The sequence below is a fragment of the Diabrotica virgifera genome, chromosome 2 (assembly GCF_917563875.1).
Source record: "Diabrotica virgifera virgifera chromosome 2, PGI_DIABVI_V3a".
In the NCBI taxonomy this organism is placed as follows: Eukaryota; Metazoa; Arthropoda; class Insecta; order Coleoptera; family Chrysomelidae; genus Diabrotica; species Diabrotica virgifera.
Window position 1 is genome coordinate 79,907,210 of NC_065444.1, and position 22,891 is coordinate 79,930,100.

The following is a 22,891-nucleotide window of genomic DNA, read 5'->3' on the forward strand; positions in this document are numbered from 1 at the left end:
GCAAATCGATGGAGGTTCAACGAAATCGGAGGTAATAGCTCATATCCACCTTCACTGACTGCACTAATATGCTTAAAAGAAAAATTAGATCTCGCCGAGATAATCCACAAAACACTGTACGGCTAGTACAAGCTGCTCTTCAAGAATGAAGCTACCTACCACAAAAAAATGTTGATAATTTGATTAGGAGCGTGCCCACGCAAACAAGCTTGCATAAGGACTAGAGGTGATAACACTGACTACCAAGAAAAAAACAAAAAAATAAATAAAAATAGTTTAAACATTATTCGTTTTACATTTTTTTTAAATTCGCGCGAAATAATAAGAAACATCAGATGATTCCTTATAAGTTTGGATGTGTGTACCGGGTGTCCCAATAAGAATGGCTCTCGGCCATATCTCAGGAACCGTTTATAGTAGAGCTTTGAAATAAAAAAATTTATAACAAAAGTTGCCTCAAGAAAAGCCTGGAAATTATTTTCATAATTGTGGGACCACCGCTAGAGGGCGTAATTGAATATCAAAAATTAAAAAATCTAAATTTTACAAAATTTTCCTAATGAAGGGGCACTGGAAATCCGATCGTCGTATTCTTCATAAAATTCTACGCATATTTGATTTGACAAGTTTAGGTCTACCTTTGGAAATATGAGGTGGGGGTGAGTGGGAACCTTGTTATGAAAAACTGGCTGTGAGTCCGGTTTTCCTTAATCAAATTTTGCAAACTTGGTCTTGTTGAAGACAGATCTTTTTCGTCAATGTAAAAGTTATGATTTCGAACCAACTTACTGAGTAATATGCCAGCTAGAAGGCGTTATTTAATTTTTTTCAGAAATCTAGTGTTCCTTGGAAAATATTAAATACAAACATGCATTTTTAATACCATATTACAAAATTAGACAAAATTAGCAACAGAATAGCGAAAACCGCATGTTAATACCTTTTTTCTATCTCGAGATATCTTACAAAACGTGTAAATTTAAAAACATAACTGTTACTGTCACCGGTAAACGAAATTCATTAAAAGTAGTGTGCTATGGAAACAACAAAGAAACATTTTCCAGCTGTCAACGTATATTAGATCTTGTCAACGTATATTAGATCTTTTCAACCCTTCTCATTTGTTTCGAGCCTCGTTCATATCTCATATATTAATATTATACACGGATTATACGGCATATGACAGAGGCTCGAAACAAATGAGACGCGTTGAAAAGCCCTATTACAAAGAAATAAAAACAACTATTTAGTGATGACATAAACGTTCAAATTTTTGCCCATCATTTTCGTTGCAAACATTTACTCTTTCAAGAGTAGATTGAACAGCAGTCTCAATTTCTGCTCTCGATATGCTTTGAATGGCGTTTAGTATTCTCTGGATAATCTATTCTAGAGTAGTGTATGATGGGCAAAAATTTGAATATTTAGGTCGTCACTAAGTAGTTCTTTTTGTTCTGTGTTATATTTAATTTTAATAGTATTTTTCTCTTTATATTGTTGTTTTAATTAATTATCCACAGAGAACGTCAGTTCTCACCAGTGGCGCACAACACCCCTACAAGCGACACTATATATACACGAAATTTTCGATTTTCTAAACCTGACTGAATTGAAAATTGGGCCAAATCCCATCTTAAAGTTTAGGAGAAGACTCGTCCATCCATATGTTACCTCTCCATTTTGGTCCAAGGGTGTGGATTTTACGGCCCTTCCCATTTAAAGCCTGTATTTCGTTCTCGTCCCCAAAACTCCCAAAAATTTCAAAAATTTAAGCCCAACCTTTGCGGCTTCTAATAGCACAGATCATTACCTTTCCAACGCATGTTTAATTTTGAAAATCGGTTATACCATTCAAAAGTTATAGAGCTCAGAAATATGACTCAATTTTTATTTAAAAAATGGAAAATGTTTGTGGATATGTATGTATGTATGTATGTATGTGTGTGGAAAAGTTACACCGATCTGAATTTTTTTTTTCTGTGTTTCAAGAAGGTGTGAGGGCCGATTCAGAACCGGTCTAATTTTTGACTTCTGACTACCCGTAAGCCAGCTAGAGGACTAGGTAGATACAAAATAGCATATTTTTTGGACGTATATATCTTAGGTTCAAGGAAAGACAGGAAAACCGAAAATACACCAAATCAATAGGGTTGAGTTAGGCTTTCAAATGGCATACAAGCGATCAAACTGAAAAATTAAACTTTGAAAATTTTGGTTTTTCGACAATTACTAAAAATTTCAACCTACGAATTGCGCCAATAACTGAGCGTTTGTAGGAAGACTCAGGACGCGTCTAACGGTGTATACCTCATATCTGGAAAAATTCAAATTTTTGAGTTATAGGCTTCATAAGTATAATCAAATCTATTTCTTATGGGAAAAACGGTTTTTTAAGCTCAATAATTCCTGTAATATGTTCAGTTATCATACTCGATCTTGGATGCGTCAGATACTACTTGTCAATACGTTTCAAATTCATGTTTAGTGATCAACATCAGGTAAACCGTTCAGAAGTTATAGAGCTCCAAAAGTATAATTAGTCCAGGAACTGAAATTTTTCACTTCGCAATTTTTACAGAATGGATAGATTTGCTTGAAAATTTGACAATAAGTAGTGGATAGTCCAAGGATCCAAATCTATATGATGCCGAAAGACGCTTTTACCATGGGGTGGTTGCCACCTCATCTCGAGGGTGGAAATTTTTTATTATATTTTGACCGCAAATGCTGGTAAAAATATTAATTATAAGCAAAAAATGTTCATTATACATTTTTTTGATAAAATTAATAGTTTTCGATTTATTGGTTATCGAAACTGTTAGTTTTATATCGAGAAAATTACCAGAGAACGGTAGTTCTCGCCAGTGGCGCAGAAATACACCTCCCTACACGCGACATTATTATATACACGAAATTTTCAATTTTCTAAATCTGACTGAATTGAAAATTGTGCCAACTCCCATCTTCAAGTTCAGAAAAAGACTCACCCATTCATATGTCAACCATCCATTTTGGTCCAAGGGTGTCGATTTTACGGCCCTTCCTATTTAGGGTCTGTTTTTCGTTCTGGTCCCCAAAACTCCCAAAAATTTCGAAAATTAAGTCCGACCTTTGCGGCTTCTAACAGTACTGATCATTACCTTTCCAACGCATGTCTAATTTTGAACATTACCAGAAAACGGCAGTTCTCGCCAGTAGCGCACACCCACACCCCCCTACACGCGACACTATATATACACGAAATTGTCGATTTTCTAAATCTGACTGAATTGAAAATTGGGCCAACTCCCATATTAAAGTTCAGAAAAAGAGTCACCCATTTATATGTCAACCATCGATTTTGGTTTAAGAGTGTAGATTTTACGGCCCTTCCTATTTAGGGTCTGTTTTTCGTTCTCGTCCCCACAACTCCCAAAAACTTTAAAAATTTAAGTCCAACCTTTGCGGCTTCTAATAAAACTGATCATTATCTTTCCAACGCATGTCTAATTTTGAAAATCGGTTATACCATTCAAAAGTTATAGAGCTTAGAAATGTGACTTAATTTTTATTTAAAAAAGGGAAAATGTTTGTGGATATATATGTATGTATGTTTGAAAGTTAAACCGATTTGATATTTTTCCTCTGTGTTTGAAGAGGGGGTCAGGGCCGATTTAGAACCGGTATAGTTTGTGACTTTTGACCACCCATAAGCCAGCTATAGGACTTGGTAGGTACAAAACGGCATATGTTTTGGGGGTATATATATTCGGATCAAGAAGAGCCAGGAGAACTGCAAATACACCAAATCAATAGTGTTGAGTTAAGCTTTCAAATGGTGTCTAAGCCGTCAGAATCAGACATACACACGGCTCAGTATAGCCGAAAAACTGAAAAACTAAACTTTGAAAATTTTGGTTTTTCGACAATTACTCAACATTTCAACCTACAAATTGCGCCAATAACTTAGCGTTTGTAAAATAGGGTGGAACGAAAAAAATGTTTTTATAATTTCAATGTGTAATAGTGATAGAAAGATGCCTATAGTCATTGTTAAGACACAAATAAAATATTTTTCCAAACAAAATATTTTTAGAGGTGCCGCAAAAGGGTTGAAAGTTAGAATTTTTAGTTAAATTTTGCGAATTTTGATGATTTTAGTTTGGTAATTGGCCTATTGTAATGTCTTAATTCCTATTTTAAATGATAAATAAACACTCTAAAACCACTCTTTTAAGATGATTTTGTTTTTAACTTACAACAATCCAATCTTTATTTTTATTAAAACTGGCAAAGTTTTAACTTGAATTCCACATTTGAGGAATGTTTAATAGTAAATATTTATTTCATTCCTTAATATAACTTAACACTCTAACTATAGTAGAAGAGCACATTTCAATAGTAGAGGAACCTGTATCAACCTTCCTAGGGCATATAACTTCTGCTGCCGGAATAGGTGAAGCTATAAAAAATAGGGTAATGGAGCATTTTCAAGGTCACAATCCTTTGAACATTTCCAATATAACAGCTGTCGGATGTGATGGAACTGCCACTAACACTGGTGTTAACAATGATGTAATAGCTTTAATAGAAAAAAACCTAAATAAGCCGTTGAAGTGGCTCATTTGTTTGTTCTATACCAATGAATTGCTTTTGCGTCATCTGTTTTGCACATTGGATGGAAAACTAAAGGCCCTAATGAATTTGGAGGGATTTTAGGGAAACAACTTGAAATCTGTAACCAGATTCCTGTGGTTAATTTCGCTCCCATACAAAACAACCTCCCTATTCTAGATATTAAGTATGGTCTAAGCATAGATCAAAAATATTTACTTGAAATATGCAAAGCAATCTCCAGTGGTGTATGTCCTTCTGATCTTTCTTTAAAAACTCATGGGAAATTAACTCATTCACGATGGCTTAAGTTGGCCAATCGCCTTCTTTGGTTATATGTTGCAACATAGAGTCCTTCAAATAATCCGAAAACTTTAACTATATGTATTTGATGAAGGTGTATGTCAGAGTCTGGTTTCATATCAAACTGAAACCATTTTATGTAAATGGATCAAAACATTTATGGAGACTCGTCATTCACGTTATCTTTTTTGTAAGGAACATCTCCAAATAATTGATCCAGTAATTCAAAGGAATAGGAATCTCTCACCCAGAAAATGTGCTTCTCTCCATGTTATGTGACAAGAAAACACATAAGGGAGCTAGGTCTGCGGCGACTTTTGAAGGCAAGATCGGAACTCATAAATTAAGGAAGTTTGTTGTCCCGAAGCTTAAATTTAATGCCAATGACTACATTGATATAATTAACTGGACGGAAAAAGCAATTACTGAGCCTCCTATGACAAAACATATAACTGACGAGGACTTAAAAAAGTATATAAGTAGGTACGGCAATATACCCTAGTTGTCAGGCGCAGTGTGTGGATTTTCCGTGTTTTCTTTGTCATACACAGGCAGTGAATAGAGTCATAAAGCTCGTGACTGAGTAATCTTTTAGTGTCTCTGATATTGAAGCAAAAATGGCTTTGTTAGAACAAAGATTGCTTCCCAAAAGATTATGTCCAAGTTTGAGATAAAAAGTATCAAAAAGTATCAAAAAAGTATCAAGAGGAATATTGTTACTAAAAAAGTCTTATAGCAATGTGTACAAATAGCATTGATAGCAATGTTAACTGTTATTAGAAACAATATTTGACTAAGAAATGTTAGCTACGGCACCAGGTTAAATATATAAAATATTTGAAAATTTCTGTATTTTTTTGTTAAAAACCTATCTTTTTAAAGCTCTTGCGGCACCTCAAGGTGTAAACCTAGAACAAAACTATTTTGTAGTTTTATTGTAGACATAATAAGGCAACTTTCGAGAGCTATTAGAAAGTTCTTCGAAAAAAAATTTTTTTTTCCTATCCTTTCATTGTAGAAGGACTCAAGACGAATTTAACGGTGTATACTTCATATCCCGGAAAATGTGAATTTTTTAGGTTATAGGCTTCATAAGTATGATAAAATCTATTTCCTGTGGGAAAAACGGTTTCTCAAGCTCAATAATTCCTGTAATAGCTTCAGTTATCATACTTGGCCTTAGATCCATCAGATACTACTGGTCAATACGTTTCAAACTCGGTTACTGATCTACTACTCGGTTTCAAACTGATCAAAATCGGTTAAGCCGTTTAGAAGTTATTAAGCTACAAAAGTATAATCCAATTAACGCGAAATGGTTTATGTAGTTGTAGTGGTTACGACGCTAAATTTGATCTGGCAACGGGCAATCCGACTTCATTTATCGGCCATCTTAATATTTTTTTTTCAATCTATTTCGAATAAAAAAAAATCTAGTGTACATTCGAAGGACACTAGATCATTTGGGAGATAATGCAACAAAGGTGACCATTTATAAAGCTTGACGTGTAATAGAGGAACATTGTATTCAACTTCATACATTTAATTTATAAATAACTTTGAAAAACTCCTGATACAAGAATAAAAAACCGCTAAACGCCGTAAAAATGAGTGGCGCATAAAATATTCCAGCTACAAAAGATCTGATATGAATATTACGTGGCGCGAAAATGGATTTTCATTTGATGCAAAACAAAATTCTAGTTTTATTTTAAAAGATTTTTCCATAATATTTGCTAACTTTGAAGTAAACGCGCCACAAAAGAGTTTCAAAATTCAAACTGTATCAAAGTTACTCTTTTGTGGCGCGTTTACTTCAAATTTAGCAAATATTATGGAAAAATCTTTTAAAATAAAACTAGAATTTTGTTTTGCATCAAATGAAAATCCATTTTCGCGCCACGTAATATTCATATCAGATCTTTTGTAGCTGGAATATTTTATGCGCCACTCATTTTTACGGCGTTTAGCGGTTTTTTATTCTTGTATTTTTATACGTTGACATCTGGAAAATGTTATTTTGTTTTTTTCCACAGCACACTACTTTTCATTAACTTAGTTTACCGGTGATAGTAACAGTTATGTATAAAATTTACACGTTTCTCGAGATATCTTGGGAGAGAAAAAAGGTATCGACATGCGGTTTTCGCTATTCTATTGCTAATTTAATCTAATTTTATAAAGTATGATTAAAAATGCATACTTGTATTTAATATTTTCCAAAGAAAACTAGATTTCTGAAAAAAATTAAATAACGCCTCCCAGCTGGCTTATTACTTATTAGGATGATTCAAAATTATCACGTTTACATTGAAGAAAAAGATCTGTCTTCAACAAGACCTAGTTTTCAAAATTTGATTTAGCAGAACCGGACTTACAGCCATTTTTTCATAACAAGGTTCCCACTCACCCCCCCACCTCTTATTTGCAAAGGTAGAGTTAAACTTGTTAAATCAAATATGCGCAGAATTTTATGAAGAATACAATAATCGGATTTCCAGTGCCCCTTCATTAGGAAAATTTTGTAAAATTTAGATTTTTTTATTTTTGATATTCAATTACGCCCTCTAGCGGTGGACCCACAATTATGAAAATAATTTCCAGGCTTTTCCTCAGGCAACTTTTGTTATAAAATTTTTTATTTCAAAGCTCTACTATAAACGGTTCCTGAGATATGGCCGAGAGCCATTCTTATTGGGACACCCGGTACATTGTACATACATGGAGCTACTGATATTCTTGTCTTTTTTCATATTCCTCTTCTGTCAGTTACTGAATATTATTAAGGGTGTTTAACCTTGTTTACTTCTCCTTCTTTTTCTTTCTCTTTATAAGCAATTCTTCTTGTTCATTGGCGTATTGATACCTCTATGGACGGTTGTTACAATATCTATTGCGCGGTCGGCCGATATTTCGTCTACCGATTGGTGATTTATCTCTTGCTATTTTGACTTTTGACCAAGCTTGTCTCCTTCTTTCTGCTTGTGTGGTTATTCCGTTCTTTTTTCTATTTAATGACCATTCGTTTGTACACTGTACGTTAGGTTGTCTTCTAATATCTTCACTCCTTTTTCGATCTCTAAGCGTATTTCCTGTAATTCTTTTCAGTACTCTCATCTCTGCCGTTTCCAGTAGTCTTTGTGTTGTGACTGTATCGGGTCGTAGGTTGCTCTGGGGGTACTCTATGTCACATTTTATTTAGGATGAGCAGATGTTGTAGATGGAAATTCTTATGAATTATTTTACTTTACCTTTGTAAGCATATTTGCTTGTTGAATTATCGTTTCTACTGTGCGTACAGATATTCCAATAGCTTCCTTTATAATTAATTGAATCGTAACGAATCCTATCTAAAGCTTCTTCTTCTTAACGTGCCCTATCAAGTCTCCTTGACGTTGGAGATTAACATGGCTAAACTGTCTCTGTCGAGCTATTCTAAATAGTTGCTCTGCTTTCTTTATGCCTGTCCACTCCCTGATATTCTTCAACCAAGAGGCCTGTTTTCTACCAATTCCTCTGCGTCCTTCGATTTTACCCATCATAATAAATTGAAGAATATTATATCGATCTCCCCTTACAACGTGTCCAAAATAAGCCATCTTTCTACATTTGATATTATCAAGCAGCTCGCGAGTAGCATTTGCTCTTTTAAGGACTGCCACATTTGTCAGCATAGCCGTCCATGGTATTTTTAATGTAGGTCTGTGCAGCCACATGTCAAATTCCTCCAAGCGATTAATGCTGAATATTTTTAATGTCCATGCTTCGACATCGTATAAGAGGACTGACCAAATGTAACATTTAATCATACGGTTTCGAAGTTGAAGTTGCAAGTTATCATTACAAAAGAATGACCTCATTTTTAAAAATGTTATGCAGGCTATCTCGATTTTACATTTTATCTCTTTATCTGGATCTAATTGTTCAGTAATATGGCAACCAATATATGTAAAACTGGGTACTCTTTGAATTATATGACCATTAACATATAACCGTGAATCTTAATGTGCTAAACGGCTAAACACCATGTATTTTGTTCTTGAACAGTTTATGTTTAGGCCAAACTCTCTTCCCACTATGTCAATGGCCTTTAAAAGGCATTGCAATCCATTCATGTCATCACTTAAAATAACTGTACCATTTGCATATCTGATTGTATTTATCAGGATTCCATTAACTTTCACGCCCATTCCAAATTATGCAGCGCTTCTTTAAATATTCTATCTGAATATCAATTAAATAACATTGGGGACAGTACCCTGGGAGTAACCATGTCTGACACCCCTTTGAATTTTACATGTTTCTGTTTCACGCCAGTATAATTTTTCTATGCTTTGTACGTCTTGATTATCAACTATTTTATCCTTGAATATAAATTAATTTGTGATACTGGACACGATCAAAGGCATTTTTATATCAATTAATACGGCATCAATTAATCCCATCAATAAATACGGCAAAGACGTCTTTCCTTTGATCTCGGTATTTCTGCAATAATACATTTAGTGCAAAGAGTGCGTCCCGGGTTCCCAGTCCATTTCTGAAGCCAAATTGTGTTTCATTCTGGTCTTCTTGGCATTTGTATCTGATTCTACTAGTCCAAGTAATGAAGCTTAAAATAGGACAAAACCTCGCAATTTTTACAGAATGGATCTATTTGCTTTATAATTTGAGAATAAGTATGGAAAAAATATTAAGTTGTGAGATAAAAAGAGATAAACCTACTAGAGGTGTTACATTTAGCGACAGTAACTTATAAATTAACATTATATTGATTGTTTCCCACCTTTAGACGTATCGGACGAGTTTGAGAAATTCCACTGTCACAGTGACAGTTTTAGTTGAAATACTCGTCTGATACGTCTAAAGGTGGAAAACAATCAACATATTGTCAGTTTATATGTTACCATCGCTAAAGTTAACATCTCTACTAGTTTTATTTTCTTTATCTCACAATTTAATACGTTTTCCATCTTTTGCGCTATTTTGCCGGTTATTAGCGCGCTCATCATTGTATGTTAGCTCTTCTTCGTCAAATGCTAAATATTGTAGTTTCAAAGTCAAAAAACGGGAAAACTATGCATTTTTCGAGGATAACTTGTTTAAACTAATTTAAAGTATTTAAAAATATATATCTCCAGGAATAAAAAAGTGTCTCTAGCTAAAAAATTAAGTGACTTATAATGAAAAGAATGCTAGTCCCAATTCTTTTTCAGCGAAAAAGTGATCGGAAGCATCCTCCTAATCACCACCCTAATTAAAATTTGTCATTGACCGTATTTGGTCTTCTTTATTTATGTATTAATTATTAATAGGTTCTAGAAGTTTGACCAGCTTAGAATGATTAGTTTAAAAAAAAATGGAACTAAAAGCGAATAACGAATTTTTGTAGTTTGGAAAAATGGCTTTTCTTCAGAATAGAAAGATTAGCATCAGAGATACGAAAAAATGTTTAAATATGAAATTGTAGGTCATTTAATTCCCAAGAAGTTGGTTTGAAAAAAGTTTTTCTATGGCAAAAATTGAGTGAGCTATTGACAATTAAAACTTGTAATAACATGCAAAAACCACCTTTACCAACTCTTTCAAAGTCACCTTTTACCAAAGTTACCAAACTGAGGATTTAAAAAGATTTAATATTAATAGGCTTATAGATCTTACAAAAACCTACAAAATTCATTTTACCAAACTTTCTAAGATAAAAAATAAAAAAGTTACGGTTGAAAAATCAATACATTTTTTTGAAAAATAAAGGGGAAATAAAATTGGAAGCAGAATAATGTAAGTTAGCGGTGTTTTTAGTTATTGGCCTTATTCATTGTTCTTTATTTATGTATTATTAATAGATTCTAGAAGCTTGACTGCCTAGGAAGGATTAGTTTTAAAAAAACTGGAGTTAAAAACAAATATCGAGTTTTTGTAGTTTGGTAAAAAATGTCATTTTCTTCAGAATAGAAAGATTAGCATCAGAGATACTAAAAAATGTTTAAATATGAAATTGTAGGTTATTTAATTCCCAAGAACTTGGTTTGAAACAAATTTTTTTACGGCAAAAATTGAGTGAATCGTAAATGAGTGTTATCGAAAAACATTGATTTTTTCGATATAAAACTAACACTTTCGATAGCGAATAAATTGAAAACTATTAATTTTAACAAAAAAATGTATACATTATTTTTTACTTAAAGTGAATGTTTTTATCAACTTTTGCAGTCAAAATATAATAAAAAATTTCCACCCCCGAGATGGGGTGGCAACCACCCCCATAGTAAAAGCGCCATTCGGAATCATATAGATTTTGATCCTTGGACTATCCACTACTTATTCTCAAATTTTCAAGCAAATCGATCCATTCTGTAAAAATTGGGAGGTGAAAAGCTTCGTTTCCTGAACTATACTGTGGATGATACATAGAAATATTTTGTGTGGCTCATAAGGGTTATTATTCTATAATCGCTACAGTTTTTCGGACGTTGTTTTTTTGGTAAGGTTATGAATTCAGACTTTAACCAATCTGAATAAACAGCATTGAAAAGTTTGAACAGTATTCCAATGTTTCCCTCATTTATGAGCTTTAACATCTCTGTCGGTATGTTGTCAGGACCAAGGGCTTTCTTGTTTTTTTGCCAATTTTATAGCATGTAGTATTTCTGATTTTAGTATTTCTGGTCCTTCACCTTCATCTAAAGAATTTTCGGAATATATGAAACACCCGTATATCTCCTGATTAACATTCAACATCATTGTGTGAGTGTATTTAAAGAAAACAGATTTCAATGGAGGGGTTATGAATTATTTTAGAAAACATCCTATCATCTTAATATTCTTTGTATTTATCTCCGACCTTAAAGTGGTCAGATTCCCTAAGTACAAGTTTCTATCTTAGGTCGTAATTAATTCCCTTTACCGACATATCGTCTTAAGCATATCTCCTCAGAACATGACTAAACTATATTAAACCCTGCTATCTCATTTGCACACTAATTAATGCCGCCTCTAGACTTTTCCTAATATACTAATTCTTAATTTTATCATTTTTGTCACTCCACCCATCTATCTAAGCAGTATTATTTTCATTACATACATTCGTTATTCCATTTTCTTTTTTTTTAACTTCTCAACATTCAGTTACGTACATCATAGCAGGTTTTATGACTGTTTTATATAGTATTCTCTTCAACTTCATTGCAACTTTTCCGTCACACAATACACCACTCGCTTCGTTTCACTTCATCCATAAAACCATAATTCTACTGCATGCATCTCCATCAATCTATTTCCACGTTACACTGAGATACAGATCCTAGGTAGTTAAAACTATTACCTTTCCCTTTCACAATCATTTCACCACCCAAAGGTATCATTTTATTTGTAGCAATTTCATCTTTAAAGGAAAATTACAAATACATACTCTGTTTTTGACCTACCAAGTTTTAAACCTTTTTCCTCAAGAGCTTGTCTTGACCATTCCGATTTTAGTTCAACTCGCTTTCACTATTTCCTACTAATACCACATAAACATAATAAATTAAGCACCAGGGAATGTTACCCTGAAGTTTTGCTGTTATCTGATCCAACACTAATGAGAATAAATAGCCTTGTACCTAATAGCCTATTAAGCCTTGGTGCAATCCTAGTTTTACAATAAATTTATCAATCTCACACACACCTGCCCTAACACTAGTTGGTACTCCCTCAAACATGTGAATCACAATTTTGACATATTCTTGAGACTCACTTCTTACTGAGTGTCCACCACAAAATCTCTCGAGGAACTCTATCTTAAGCTTTTTAAAGACCAATGAATACTGTAGGAGCGTTTGTTTCTTTATTTTGGAAATTCTTCATCACTGCCTTATAATAAAAATTGCATCTATGGGCATCGATGTGTGAGTAAGTAAACACCTTCCAATGGAGGCAGTTATGAATGATTTTCGAAAAATCTTATATTTACCCATTATCGAGATTGTTCAGTGATCAGGATATTATTTTCCATCAGCTATTTTAACTATTGTAATGCGTGTGGATAGCAGTCGTCCCTTTTAGGGTATAGCACCTGTATTTTACTATTGTATACAGTGTTAAATATGTGTAATATCGTTATAGACGATGGTTCATCAGATTGTATAGTTCTGTATAGATTTCTTGGAATTACGGATATTCATAACATGACAACTGAGAAATGATGCAGAAAGCAATAATAACTGCGCATTTACCTTAATAAACAGTTTAGTTCCCAAAAAGTATATAGTACCAATATCAATTTTTAAAGGTCTTTGGGATCTTATCATCATCAACATAAGACTTTTTTTAGTAGATTCGTCCAAATCATACCATCCATTAGAAAAAATACTTGAGGACAATTTTTTGCTCTGCAAAATAAAAAATATCCATATAAATATTCACTAATTAGCAATAAACAAAATATATGTATATTATGGTTTTTCTTAGACCCTTCTTTTAGTGCCCAAATTCTTCATAAATAGCGAGAACAAAAAATTATACGATTTATCCAGGATAGGCATAACACGTATAATGTGGGATGCTTTTTACTTACGTCTATTTCTTACCCAGTTAAAATATTTCGCATATTAAATGTGGAAATTATGATCTGGAAGAATTTATATTTTAGTAACTATATTTACCAAAAGAGTATGCCTTTAAAATGCGTAATTTTTAGTCGAGCTAGTTGAAACAAAGAGCAACATTAAACTTTAATATTTTCTTTGAGGCACACTCTAATGCTTAATTAGTTTTTCAGTTGGAAAAAAGCCAACTGAAATAGTAAACATTAACAAAGCATAATAACTATGTATATGTATAATGTTTTAAAATTATGTGGGCACAACTAACATGTATATACACATTATTGCCACTTTTAAAGGATTGAAACATTTCAATAAACATCCACGAGAAAAATGAAATTCCTGTAGCTGGCTGTATACCATAAATCACAAAAAATACAAGATCCTTTGTAAAAGGTATATTTAAAAGACCCCAATAAGGGTTACATCACAAAACAAAACGTTTTCGGATTGAAAACGTTTTCGGATTGATAAGCAATCCATCATCAGTGTTAACCCAATAGCCAATTAGCCAATAGGCTCACGCATGCATACTATTGGCTTAACACTGATGATGGATTGCCTATCAATCCGAAAACGTCTTGTTTTGTGATGTAACCCTTATTGGGGTCTTTTGAATATACCTTTTACAAAGGATCTTGTATTTTTTTTATTTCGATAAACAGTTCAGTCAATAACGAGTTTAATATAAACATAAAGGAGGTTCAATTGATGCAGTTTGGCTCTAAGAGATATTGAAGATTGCCGAGGTTTTTGCTACGCTAAAACTCTAAGAAGTGCCCGCAGTTAACAGAATGTCCCAGTAAATATTACTCCTAAGTATATGTTCGTGACCCCTGGACAATGTGAGGCTTGCAATATGTGTACGTTATATAGTTAACGGGAGGGGTAATGTGGAGTTTTTGGCGCCATAAAACTGGGACAAATCAGCTAACATATGGTAACCCTAACACTAACGGATTAGTCCCTGGTCTTCCAAGTTACGGATTGTGACGTAGGACCAGCATTCCTGCTCTCATAAAAAAGTTGTATGCTAAAATTCCTAGTACAGAGAAGATAACGGATGAACTTAAGAGAAGACCACTGCGTACTAAATATAAGAAGGTCATAGACAAGATGAGATGAAATGCAATCGTTTACTTTCATTTCAGCGTCTTCCTTACATAAATAGTGCAAAAACTGGTGTTTTTCAACAGTAAACTGTAGATGTACTGTCAGATTAAAAGATTATTCCTAACAGTGTCCAATAGCTTCCTGGTGAGCTATGCATCAAGCTTACTGGTGAGCTTACTGAGCTATGATGAACATAAAATTCTTAGCTGCATGGCAAAAATGCGCAATTACTACTTTTTAAAATTCAGCAAATTTCATTTGTATATTTCAACCGATTTCAGAGTAATAAATAAATCTCCAGTTCCAAGAAAAAATTCGACACCGAGTCCCTCAGAAAACGAAGCATTTGCGAAGATACGTTTATATATCAAACTAGTTTATTTATTTATTTAGCGTACGGCTTAAGTACATCACACAATATATTTAGATTTATGCATTATAAAATGTACAAACAGATGTCCAGTTTTTTTTTTATATATTCGATTGACCCGTCGGTTGCCATTATAAATTCTATAGGGTTGCCTGTGTATGCTCTGCGCGGGCAGTCCTGAACAATGTGTCTGATCGTCTGTCTTGCCGCAGTCACAAGAAGGCGAGGGAAGCTTACCCCATCTGTAGAGGGAGTCGGCGCATCTTCCACAGTTTGTTCGAATTCGATTAAGGGCTGCTCAAATCTTACGGAGACGTTCAAATTCGCCAGATTTTTCTATAATGTCCGGTAGACTATGGTAATGCGGATCTGTCTTACTTTCCCAATCTTCTCTCCATCAGGTAATTCAGTCAAAGTTGGATTGCTGAAGCGCTTGAGCAGATTGTAAAGGGGGTAACCTGGATCGGAGACGGTTTCCAAGAATATCTATAAGTGGACTAGAAGTTGGTGACTGTCCATTATTTTATTATATTCTTTAACCAATGCATGTTCGCGGCGTAGCTTGGGTGGTGCTATATTACTAAGGGTAGGTAGCCACATTGTAGGGGTGGGCTTAATTATGCCTGTTATCATACGCATAGCACGGTTTAGTTGAGTGTCGATCAGGTGGGCATGCCTGCTATTTAGCCACACTGGTGAACAGTATTCTGCCACCGAATACGAGTATATCAGGTCAAGAGGAGAGGATCTTAAAGTTGATGCTCTGGACCCCCATGTAGTGCCGCAGAGCTTTTGTATTATATTGTTGCGTGTTTTCAATTTTGCTGCTGTTTTCGTCAGGTGTTCCCTGAATGTGAGCGTTCTGTCTAGAGTAACCGCAAAGTATTTCGGGTATTTATTGTGTTTCAACAACTTGTTTTTTAAAATACACTCGCAATTCTCCGTTTGCCAGCTTGTTGTTGATATGAAAAGCTGATACTTCAGTTTTTGTAGTACTTGGTTGTAGTCTCCATTTCTTAAGGTATTCGCTGAGGACGGATAGTTCATTCGTGAGAGTGATTTCTGTAGTTTCTAAAGATTGGTGGCTTGTTGCAAGGGTCTAGTCGTCAGCATATCCAAACTTCCGAGATTCGGTTTCAGGCATGTCAGCAATATAGAGGCTGAAAAGTAAAGGGGCAAGAACAGAACCCTGTGGAAGGCCATTGTTAAGTTTCATCTGTCTACTCGTCTCCTTTCTCATTATAATCTGGAAGGCTCTGTTTGTCAGTATGTTGTCAATGAAGTTAATTATCTTTCTACAGGGGATAATACGGGCCAGTTTATATATTAATCCCTGTCTCCAAACAGTATCGTATGCTACTGTTAAATATATAAATACTGTTGCTGTCTTTTCTTTCTTTTGAAAACTAGCTTCTATAAAATTTGTTAATGACAGCACTTGGTCCGTATAGCTTCGATGAGGGCGGAAGCCAGCTTGTTCAATGGGGACGTTTTTTAGTATCCTGTGACTAATTCTGTTGAGTAGAAGCTCTTCTAATAGTTTATATACCATGCTGAGTAGAGCTATGGGTCGGTAGATTTCTGGCTTATCGCTTGATTTGTCCGGTTTCGTGATTGCAATTATCTTTGTTCGCTTACGTGAGAAAGGAATGTTACCTGACTGAAAGGAATGATACCATTAAACTAGTTTAATTTGAATTCAGAACCATTCCATAAAGTTTACCGCATTTATACTAACAAACTGTATAAAAAATGTTCTAAAAACTATTAATCTTTGTGTCTTGAAACACAGAAAAGTTTTGATCAGTATGACCAAAGCTACCTCTCTGCAAAGTTTCAGGAAATTTAACTGAAAGCATTTTTAAATTTTTTTACAAAAAAGTGCCGAGGTTCTTTGTATCAAATCGCACTAAATATTATTCGACATATATACATAAATAGACATAGTGAGTTCAGAGTAGGTTGGTGCATATTTTTAACAAACCCTATTTATTAATACTGGAGAAATGAATATGGTAGGGGAGCAAAGTATGCTAAATGTGCAGTGACTCGAGCGCTTTGAGGACCTATTGGGTTGTGAATAGTAGGTGCTAAAACCAAAAAAATTAAGTAAAGTTTTCTATTTTAGTGGGGACTTGTCCATTTTAAATTTAATTTTCCATTTCCAACAATCGTCTTTTCAGATTATAGCACCATCTATCCATAATTCGAAAAAATGTTTCAAATAAAAATTACTTATTTTTACGTAAGGAATCCAAATCTGCAATAAAAATGGGGGCTCCCTTTTAAGATTTTAAAGTAACCCCCACCCCACGTCCGTAGGGGGTCGTGTTTGATGTCATTCGATAGATTTTTCAAAAATATTGAATACGTATATGTTTTAGTTTTTCGATCTGATGTTTATTTCGCGAAATATCGCGGGATTCGTATTTAAAATATTAAATTTACCCCCACCCCTCTCCGTGTGAAGTCGTGTTTAGTATCATTCGATAGATTTTTGAAAAATATTGAGTACATATTGTTTAGTTTTTCGATCTGTCATTCATTTCGTGAAATATTCGCTTTTTTCTTGTGAAACTTTGGGATTCACCTATTTCCTTACGCCCCGCTCAAATCGTCAGATTTTTGAAATATACACTGTTTTGCATGTACTTAACTTACCTTATCTTAATCTGACGATTTCGAGTTTTTCTAAGGATAGATTTTTTTTCGGCCCCCTCTTAACGAACTCCCCTGCATTAAGAGCCAATATATGGTAGAGGTACATCTGCAGAGTACAAGATTTCTCCCCGTGTAATAATCTGACGCGCTCGAGTAACTGCAAAAATCGCCGCTTGGGCTCCCCTACCAATACTACTTACCGTAACAATTAACTCGTTTGCATGATAATTAATATACCAATTTTCCACGATGATCACAAATACTTTACTGAAGTGGAACAGACTTTCAATATTCATTTTGTTCGCACTCTAAAAAAAATTCAGAAAATTTAATTTTTGATATTACTGACATATCAATAAAATACAAGAAAAATCTGTCGACAAAAATTGTAACTAGAACGAGCCTTCAAATAAACCTATTCTTTTGGATCCTTTATCAATATTACTCTTCTTCTTAGTCTTTTATCGACCATTGTTGGACCTAGGTCTCTCCCAACTTGTTCACTCCAACTCCATCCTGAGCAACATACTTTCAATTTGTTCCGGCTAATTTTTTAACATCACCTTCTGATCTGTGGTCATCCTATTGATTGTCTAGCTTTGTAGGGTCTCCAATGTTGTATAGGGCTTTTCATCGATGTCATTTGTTTCGAGCTTCTGTCATGTGTCACATAATATTAGTATATCTACGTCATACGCCTTTGGTTTGTATAATTGGTATATACCAATAACGTATGACGTAGATATATTAATATTATGTGACACATGACAGAAGCTCGAAACAAATGACTGTGAATGAAAAGCCCTATTGTGGCATTCCAACCTTGATCTTTTTGTCTAGCAGTGTGAAGCTCCACTTAGTTCAGGGCGCATCTGTTTTGAGATGGACGTTAATAGGTGACTAATATTTTTTTGCTGAAATTGCTTGGAATTAACTCATATAATAATAATTGAGTTATCCTTCCACTCAAAAATGTCCGGAACATAATTAAAATGTCAAAAAATGAAGGAAAAATTCGATATTTTTTATCGTTTTTTGATTATAACTTTAAAAGTATTCACTTTCGAGAAAAGTTGCACTGGCATAAAAGTTGCGTAATTAAATTTCCTACAATATAGGATTGGTTAACATTTTTAAAAATTGTCACTCTTGTTGCAAAATAGCATTGTGAAGAAACCATAAAAAACAAGTATTCGTATTTTACGTATTTTACCCATTTATTCTACACTTAGTACCTTCATATTTTACCCTGAAAAGCTTAATGATATACTAAAACAACACTGTAAATGTTCATTAAGATCGGTTTAACAGATTTTGGAAAATCAATTTTGCAATCCAGCTTACGCAAAAAAAATCATTTTTTCAAAATGTTGCAGGACTGAAAAGAAACAAGATAGCAAGTTGAAATTTTTTTGCATATAGAAGAATACTGTACCTTTCATTTGCAATTTGCAAAATTAAAATCGATTAACTACGACAAATTCTTCTGTGTCGCCTACTTGAGTTTTTATACTAACTACAGTTCTACTCATTGTCATTTGTATTAATCTTCTTAATTTATTTTGTATTCCCATTTCTTTCAGAGCTACCATTAATTTTGATCTTTTTATTGTATCAAATGCTTACTGAAAATCTATAAAAAGCAGTTCAATTTCTATTTTATATCCATGAGCTTTTTCCATAATTTGTTTAACCGTATGTATGGCATCTGTTGTAGACTTTCCCTTAACAAATCCGCATTGATAGTGTCCTATGATATTCGTGGTAGCTTCGGTCAGTCTTCGTTGTATTAAGGCGGACATAATTTTATATGCTGTGTTTAATAGCGTCAGTCCTCTATAGTTATTACACATCTGTTGATCTCCTTTTTTATGAATCGTGATAATTTGTCCTTTGTACCATTCTTCCGGCATTTTTTCTTCGTTCCATATGTCTTTTATTAAATTGTATAATTTATCTTTTAATTCTTCACCACCATATATTTATTATTGCACCATATATTTATATAAGCTCCATATTGATACAGTCCGATCCTGAGGCTTTACCATTACGGCTGCTATTAATAATTTCCTCAACTTCCTCTTTTGTTGGTATTTCTAGCTGGTTTCCTAACATTATTGTCTCTTCTTGTATGTTTTCATTTAGGTCTTATCTTCTTGTTCTGTTAATAATTCTTTGAAATAGTTAGTCCAAATTTCTTTATACTCTTCATCGTTTTATCTTTCCTTTAAAGGTTTTGTTCTGCTCACTAATTTTCTTATAGAATTCTTTTTTGTAAACTTTTGTTTCTGTTCTTACTTTCTTTTTCTATTTCTTTTATCTTATCATCCAACCAGTCACGTCTAATTTTCCTTATTTTTTTCTTACATTCATGTCTTATTCTATTGTATTCTTCCCTACAATCCTGTCTATTTGTTTTTATCCACATTTGTCTCATTTCTACCTTCTTTTTTTAGCATGTTATGGCATTCTTAGTTATACCATTCTTGTATTTTTTGGTTTCTTTTTATCCCTATGTGTACATCCGCTGTTTCATTTATACAGTAGGTTTATATTGTTCCTTCAGTTTTTTGTTCATGTCATCGGCATACTTAATCCTTAGGTCTGGAGCATTCAGTTTTTCTACATGCCATTTATTTTTAATTGTCGTGTTTTTAGAGTTCTTTTGACTTTTTGTCTTACCTTTGCAGTCACCATAAAATGGTCTGTGTCTGCATGTGCACCTCTGTAGGTTCTCACGTCTGTTACCGATGTTTGCCTCCTTCTTGTAATCAGTATATGGTCTATTTGTGACATTGTTTTTTGGTCTGGGGAAATCCACGTCACTTTATGGTATTTAGGATGTTCGAATTTTGTACTAACGATAATCATATTGGTACTAGCTGCTAGGTTACATAATCGTTGACCATTCTCATTAGTTTTTTCGTGTATTGTGTGCTTACCTGCTACTTGGTTAGTCTTCCTTACCTATTTGGGCATTAAAATCTCCCATTACCAGTATTGTGTCTTCTCTAGGTAAATTCTTTATTTCTCGTTCGAGTTCCTCATATAATTTGTCTTTTTCCTTCGCAGCGGCAGTTTCAGTTGGAGCATATACGTCTATAATTGATATATTAAATGCTTTGGCGTTAATTCTCAGGTAAGCCATACGTTCATTTATTGGTTTAAATTGCATAATGCTATTTTTTATTTTTCCCATAATTATGAAAGCAACTACATATTGACCTTGTTTTTCATGTCCCGAGTACTGTAGTGTGTAGTTTTTTCTGTTTATTTCTCCTTGACCTGTCCATCTAATTTCTTGAATCACTGCAATATCAATTTGGTATCTTTCTAGTTCTGAGACGGTCTCCTGCATTTTCCCTGGTTCAAGCATTGTTCTGATGTTCCACGTACTTATTTTTAGTTGATCACATTTTTTCGTTTTTCCATTATATTTTTTTCTGTTCGTATGTTTTATTTTATCTAATCTGTTCAGGTCCTTTTCCTCTGCCATTTTCGTGTCCGTTTTTTGTGTTGTATGCGATATTTGTTGTTTTATCAGTTTTTTGGCGTGTCTTGGTTTGCCCTTTTCAGTTAATTCTTCTCTTTGTTCCATTTCCATATAGTCCCGTCAATACTTAGTTTTTGATAACCTACTCTAGTGTTCTTACCGTTTTCTTTTTGATATTTTGCAACTTTCCATATTTCTTGTTGTATTTTCATCTATTCTTGCGTTAGATCGTTATTGATGTATATTTCCGGCTTTGATTTCCTTAGTTTGTTTTTGTTCTTCATAATTTTTATTTTTTCATTTTTGTTTTTTAGTTTTACAAGACATAACTTTAATTTTATTTAAAACCTCTCTTCCTTCTCCGATTCTTCTCAACACCTCGACATTCATGACTCTATCCACCCAAGTTATTCTTAATATCCTTCTGTAGGCCCATAACTCGAAGGCTTTTAATCTGTCCCAAACATCTTTTTTTAATGTCCAAGCTTCTAACCCATAAAATAATATGGAGAACACGTAGCATCTCAGAAGTCATATCTTCAAAGAAATTGTAATATCACTGCTAGAGAATACTTTTTAGTTTGTTCAGGAAATCCTCCTACGTCCCGCATTCCTCTTTCTCGAGATTTTTCCTTGGATTATGAGCCTTAGTAGGGAGTACTTTTCATCTCTAATTATGTGGCCTAGATATTGTAGTTTTCTCGTTTGTATTGTTTTTATAACTTCGCATTCCTTCCCCATCTTCAGCAAAACATCTGGATTTGTTACTCTATTTGTCCATGGTATTTTCCACATTCCCCTGTAGCACCACATCTTGAATGCCTCAATGTTTTTGATGTTTATCTTTTTTAATGTCCAAGGTTCCATGCCGTACACTAGTACGGAGAAAACGTAGCACCTCAACATTCTCGTTCTTAATTTCAAATTTAGGTCCCGGTAGCATAGGAACTTTTCATTTTGATAAATGGTTGTCTCGCTATTTCTATTCGCCTCTTAATTTCTCTTGTGTGGTCATTAGTATCAGTGAACCAAACACCTAAATATTCAATATTTTCATTAATTATTGTGCCTACATATTTATATTTTTCAACTTTTTTAATTTGTTCTCCATGTATTGTTAAGCCTTCTTGGCGCTGTTAGGCTTTTGTTATTACCATAAATTTCGTCTTTTTTATGTTTAGGGATAGTCCATTTTCTTCGCTGACTTCTATCACTCTGATATAACAGTGAAGTTATAAACAATATTTATAACTCCTTTGTAGACTAATGATATCATTTTGTTGGGTTTTCCACATTCATCCACAGATCCAGATTTTCTAAAGTAGCTTTAAAATTGTTACACTTATACAACAAAAATTTACTTACCTTTAGAAGGGCGTAAAGAAACTGGCTGAAATTGTACGACTTTATAGTAAAATCTATGAAAAAACACCAGCGCAAGCAATCATTAAGCTCCTGAACAAAGCTGAAAGGAAATGGAAAATATGAATATCGTGATAAAACATTAAAAGTAAGAAATTATTTTTCCAAGCGAGACTGATAAAAATTTGCGAAATAGTGATAATATGATAATTTTAGTGATTATTTCATTCATAGGAGATTCTGACCAATAGAAAGCTACAGAAATAAAAATTAAACTGATTATTTTTTGATGATTTTAACTTCCAATCGTATAGTAAGATATTTGATCACGTGTTTAATTCTGTCCAATCAGATTAAAATTATACTGAAAATTATCTACTGTCGAAGATTACCGATAGAATTTTTTTAAGT

The 22,891-nt window shown here is 33.7% G+C and overlaps 1 protein-coding gene across 1 annotated transcript in view; it reads right to left on the reverse strand.

Moving 5' to 3' along the window:
- LOC114331612 (odorant receptor Or2-like) overlaps positions 1 to 22,587 on the reverse strand; it is a 28,792-nt gene extending 6,205 nt beyond the window's left edge. Inside the window, exons 1-3 of the mRNA XM_028281224.2 lie at positions 22,484 to 22,587; positions 17,826 to 17,933; positions 13,113 to 13,268 (exon numbers count right to left, since the gene is read on the reverse strand). Coding sequence (XP_028137025.2) covers positions 13,113 to 13,268; positions 17,826 to 17,921 — 252 coding nt within the window. The 5' untranslated portion in view covers positions 17,922 to 17,933; positions 22,484 to 22,587. The remainder of the gene's footprint in view (positions 1 to 13,112; positions 13,269 to 17,825; positions 17,934 to 22,483) is intronic.
- Positions 22,588 to 22,891: the final 304 nt, after the last annotated feature.